The sequence below is a fragment of the Buceros rhinoceros genome, unplaced genomic scaffold (genome assembly GCF_000710305.1).
Source record: "Buceros rhinoceros silvestris isolate BGI_N320 unplaced genomic scaffold, ASM71030v1 scaffold35256, whole genome shotgun sequence".
NCBI classification, from domain to species: Eukaryota; Metazoa; Chordata; class Aves; order Bucerotiformes; family Bucerotidae; genus Buceros; species Buceros rhinoceros.
The window spans coordinates 6,925-12,675 of NW_010419913.1; the positions used below are offsets into that span (position 1 = coordinate 6,925).

Below are 5,751 nucleotides of genomic sequence, written 5' to 3' on the forward strand. Positions count from 1 at the left end.
GGGGGGCCCCCCCCCCAGCCGCTGCCAGTGCCCGGCCTCGGCTGATGGTGGAGTGCGCTGTATACATTGGAACCAGTAAACGCTTCATTGTGATTTTTGGCCACTTGGAATATTTTTAGCAATTTGCCAAGGTTTACTCTGATTTATTATGGAGGAAACAAACTCAAGCACTAACAAATGAAAATATGTAAACTCAGACTTTTCAAGTCAATAGAAAGGTATTCAACTTCTTAAAGCCCTTCAGAGGCAGGCAGCTTGCTGCAGTCCACTGCTGGAAACAACTGCGTGGTTAAGAAGCAACCGAAATGAAATCTAAGGAGCCAAATATTTAAGTTGCGTAGAGGTTTATAGTGAAAAATTCGATATCCATGACACTTTCCGATTGTCACTTCTAGAACTGTGTTCTAGACTTGTTGGAAATTCAACAATTGGTTGGCGATACATTTTGTATTGTTTTTTCACTAAGGTCTCCAGGTATCCACCATCTACAACTTCATCATCTTGAGTTACTCAATAGGTTACAACACAGTATCACAAAAAAATACTTGAAATAATGAAATACATAGGGAAAAAAATTTCATTTAGGAAGCTTGAAGCACTGGAATTACCTGCAGATATAACACTAGCTACAGCAAGTAATAACTGTTTTATTACAGGATTCTTGGGTAGAGGTGGGCATCATTAAAGAGAAGGTAAACTGCCATTTTCAGTCTGAAACTTGTTTTCTGAATGCTTCTGAAAACATCAGAAATGGGATCAAGAGTACAATAAGTAGGTAAAATAAGGAAAAGTATTAGTCATTAGAGTGTGACTGGGAGTTACTGTTAGTTCTGTCTAGAGCAGCACAACACTGGAAGATATTTTCTTCTCAGCTGCCAGTCTCAAGAGATTAGGACAGAATTCACTTCTTGTCTGTTTACCTCAACACACTGTTTCTACTTTTGCCAGTACTAAACCTGCACAGTGACTGGAAGAAGCCCCTGCCACCACCATGACTTGGTTGGTGGAATGACACGGTGATACACGTGCTTCTTGATCACCTTTTAGCTGAACAGGCACTACGCTCTTCTACAGAAAATAAGGGAAGTAAACACACTGCCAAATGGCCAAACCCTGGGAGATTACTCCTCACATTTGTACACATCACTTGATGTTCAAAATGCCACTATGCAAAGCCAACTAACTTGTACAAAGTCTTTTTTTGGTTCAAGAAACCCAGCAGAGAGAACTTCACCAAGCAATGCTTTGTTAGCATAACATTTGACCTTGAATCTCTTTGGAAATCATACAACTTTGCTAATGCAGTCCTTACAGAATTAATCAAGCAGATAGTTAGACCCTAGTTGCTACGAAGCCAGCCAATTATGAGCAGCACTGAAATTTGTCACGGGCATGTCCAACTATATTTTCCAACATAAAGATCAACAGAACTTGTGGAAATGAGGCCCCACTCTCAGACCTGCATGACTTGGACACTTCAGACTAGAATCACCAGCAAAGCCAATGCTTTTAGGAACAGCGTAGTCTTGGTTCCTAAAAAGGTTTACCTCCATTCCCTGCTGCATCAGAACAGGAGGACAGCTTGACACCTTTCACCCTCTAGTCTGACTAGCAAAGCTTGAGTAGGTGATTCATGGAGAGTTCAGAGCTCCGTACCTGTCACTCCGCTGTAATGCACGAGACCCAGAGCTCAGTAAAGGCCAAACATGCTGCGTGGCTCAGCTGCAGAAGTGGCGAGGGGAGGCTGCTGCCTATGCAGAAGTGACAGCTCAGCTCTCAGAGCCCAGGGAAGGATCACAGGGGTACAGTCCGCCGCCACGTTAACAAATCAGCACAGAAAAGAAACTCTAAAGAGAGCAGGGCAGAGAGAAAGAAGCTGGGCACAGCAGGCACCCAGGGGAACGATGCTCCACAGCAGAGAGATGTCGAGATTTAAAGCCACAGATTAGAAAGGTGTCGAGCTAAAGGCCTGGCTGCCATCGCCAAGTCCAAGCTCCATCCTCAAACAGGTACTGAAGTGACAGAACTGTGGTCATTGAACACATCCTCCATCCTGTACTGGAGCTCAAAATTCTCAAAGAGCCTGTGGGTTACCGAAGCAAGCCCCATGACAGAGACAATACTCACAGCTTTAGCAAAAATGACCATCAGCTCAGGGAACTGGTGCGTCAGGAGGGCGAGCATGGCCGAGAAAGAACACAGGCCTGCTGTGAAATGGATGAAAAAGGGAAGTTCCTTCTGTGGGTAAACGGAGACTTCGTGAAATGCTGAAAGGAAGAAATGAGGAATATTGACATTTGATAATGGAGGACAGTTTTCTCAATTATTTCACAGTCTCGTAACTCAGTTCTAGACTTTCAGAAGGAGTAAATGTGGCATCAAAACAGTTCTGCAGCACACGGTAAACTTCCCATATTCACAGTCATTACATCTTTCTCTTACCTATCTTTTTCATTTGCATAGGGTTTATTTTTGAAGCCTTTCATCAGGCTTAGGTTTTGGTACCTGCTCCTTTAACAGGGCAGAGGGAAGAACTGTAGAATTCACGAGCTGTCAGAATTACCCAGACCACTTTAAACAACTTGGGTGTTTTCAACCCTCCGAAGCACAAACCCCATCACCCAAGAACAGCGCGTCTCCCCATCCCACTTGAAGCTCAGCAAGTACAACACAACCATCCTGTTACACATACACACAGGGCAGCTCCTTAATACTGTTCAAAGCTTCCTGGCTGGGAGGCTACAGTAAATTTTTTCATGGCAGCTGACAGAGCAGACCTCAAAGAAACCAGTACCAGGTTATAAATTCTGCACATAGCAGCTCCCTGCAATTTCCAATCCACAGGAACAAAATCAAGAGAAGGTGATTAGACAGGCTGGGGGCTGGCACATGGGGCTTTCAGCACTCAAGACACTACTACTGGTTACCAGCCGAGGACTGGTTTGGTGAATAGGCAATTACTCACCAGCTCCAAATACCTGCAGCTCTGACTTTCTCCCAATGATTTTAAAGTGGTTTTAAATGAAGAAAAAAAGTTTCTATAGACATAAGTAATTATGAAAGGGCTGCACGCTTCTTGACAAGCAATATAATTTAGGAAAGGTCCCAACAAAAATTAGGAAAGTGTAAAAAAAAAATTGGAAGGATTGTTTTTGCACTAGTTTTTCCTACATTAGGAAACTAAACCCAAATCCAAAATAGATAAGGACAGCTAAAGGTCATTCTGAACGTTCACAGCCGCTGCAGAACTGTGACTAGTCAGACCAGTATGGGATTTCTGAATCATTGACTTGGTCATTAGTTTAAACAGATAAATTTAAAAATATTAAGTGTCAAGATTTCTCAAGGAAGTGCTGCAATAAAAGTGTTAAGATGATTTTATTTATGGGTAGTTTTATATTTAAAACATAACAGGAATGCGTGAGTGACCGTGTTGAAATATCTGCATGTGGTGGTGCTTAATTATGCTGGGAAGTCTACAATTTAGGGTTAGTCGCTAACCAAGGAATTCCTTGTGCAATATCCTGCATAAGTGAGAAACGAGTAATTTAAAGCAGTCTGGGGGCAAATTTAAATTACACATTTTAAATATAACTTCAGGCTTTTAAATAGAAACACGTATGTGTAGTTTTCCTCTCCACAGCTGTGGTCCCAGTGGGTCTGCTGGTGCTTTTGCAGTAGCCCTTTCCAGTCCCATGGGACTTGTGTTTCTTCATGACGTAGCTCACCCCAAAGGAATTCTACTGACGTGAACAATTAACGGTCCAATTCTGATCTAAACTACTGCTCTTTTCCTGAATTTACAGAACTGGTCCATTTTGTTGGCCAAATTCAGTCTGCATGTACTGCACACTGACTCCATCTCCGAGGACTGATGTTATTACAGAACCCAGCTCACGTTCACCCTCCCCACACACAAGTGCATCAACAAACACTGAATCCCCTCTGCAGGAAGCTCAAACTAAGCAGCTGACAGGAAGGCAAATACAGAACACCACAAACCCAGCATGTCCTCAGCTTATGTTTTATTATCGCCACTGCTTAGAAACCACTTACTTGGCAACAGTTCTCTGTCTGCTGTTTCTGTGCAGCTCGGGTAGGGATAGAAAAGATGACCTTTCTCTAGCGGGTATGGGATCATCCTAAACGCTGAAAAACGAATGAGTGACATTAGATCTGTATTGAAACCAGGCGACCAGCTTCACACAAAGAGAACCAATCGTGTTTGGAGTGAATAAAGGCAGAGAGATTAGTCTACTGTACAAAGAAAAATAAACGAGAGGTACTTACTGCCTTCCCATGTACAGTGCAGCAGGTTTAGGGCCCCTTCTATCCTCTTCCAGTGCTGGAGGTGAAAAAAAGCATATGCTACTGCCTCACTGTCCCCTCGCTTCAGAATGTGCTCTGGAGGCAGCACTAAGCTTTTCATCTCTAGTAAATACTGAAAGTAAAAACGGAAAGCACGCTTGGTTACACGGAATATTCGTTAATTGTGAAACATAAACCGTCAGTTGAGGCATAACTGAGCATATCTTAACTTCTACCTGTGGAAGAAAGAGCCCAGCTGCAACACCCAGCCTGCACTCAGCGGCCAGCGGAAAGCCACAAAACACACCGCTGTGTGCAGGACTCCTAAACTGGGGTTTTCACACACAAACTATCAGAAATAAAACGTCTTCAATAAGGCAGAACAGAACTACATTCTTGGGGAGTATACACGAAGTACAATGCCGCAGGTTCGCTATCAACGAGCTGCAAGCAAATAAAAAACCAAAGTAACGGTATTTTCGCTCATTATTTCATCACTGAAAGTTTCAACGTAGGAGGACAAGTACGTGTCAGCTCTCGAGTATGAGCAGCAAACCAGAACGCGTCAGTGTGCTAACTAGAGGAAGAAGAATAAACCAACGCCAGGGAAGTCTTGCTGTAATGTGGTTTTGCTGGACTACCACAAAGTGTCTCTGACTCCAGAGTTTTTCAGTTTCAGCCTCCTCCCTACATCAGCAGAATACCTGATGCACAGAAGGGTCAAAGAACACCAGGATTAATCATTTTCCATTTCCCTTGAAACACAGGACATGCAATTTTGTTTTCTCATGGTACATTAAAAAGGACAGGTATTCATTCGAACTCAATTTCAAAATCAGGGAAGAGGTTTTTTTACAAGAATGAAATGACAATTTCAGCTCTATATCTACTAGATACTAGTAGAGTTGTTCTCTCCTACCATATAGTGTCTCATTCAATAACAGCCAAAGTTAAGCCACATCTTTGATCAATGTAGCTGGCCATTCCTTTGACTGTCCCCCAAAGTGGAAGAATGCAGCTATCTCGCCGATTTATTTCAGCAGATGCCACAAATCATGAGATTATTTACTAATCCAGTTTGAGGACTTAACTTTTCCCATTCAGATTCTTGAAGGAATGTAGGAGGGGTTGTGCCCTGGCCAAATAAAGCACATTTACTGCCTGGCTAGGTTCTTCTCTTAGTGCCTTGGGCCTGCACTCCAGAGGGTAATATTCCTGCTAATCCTCTCTAATCCTCTTCAATTTTTTTTTTTTAATTTTTTTTTTTTTTTTAAACACAGTCAAGGATCACTCACATGGGGCTGCTGTGGGAAAATGGTCTCAAATATCTGACCCCTGACCTGACTCCTCATGCTCTCGCAGTGCCCGCTCTCCCATTGTACTGGCTGGGCGGAGAGCAGGGCAACAGGAACGCGGTGGGGGGGACGAAGCCCCGCTGCCAAC

The 5,751-nt window shown here is 43.2% G+C and overlaps 1 protein-coding gene across 1 annotated transcript in view; it reads right to left on the reverse strand.

Annotated features, from left to right (window-relative positions):
* LOC104496052 (suppressor of tumorigenicity 7 protein-like) overlaps positions 1-5,751 on the reverse strand; it is a gene marked incomplete at its 5' end in the record, with an annotated part of 18,434 nt that overhangs the window by 2,191 nt on the left and 10,492 nt on the right. The window contains 3 exons of the mRNA XM_010139118.1: positions 2,128-2,267; positions 4,057-4,149; positions 4,291-4,441. Of these exons, the coding sequence (XP_010137420.1) occupies positions 2,128-2,267; positions 4,057-4,149; positions 4,291-4,441 (384 nt within the window). The remainder of the gene's footprint in view (positions 1-2,127; positions 2,268-4,056; positions 4,150-4,290; positions 4,442-5,751) is intronic.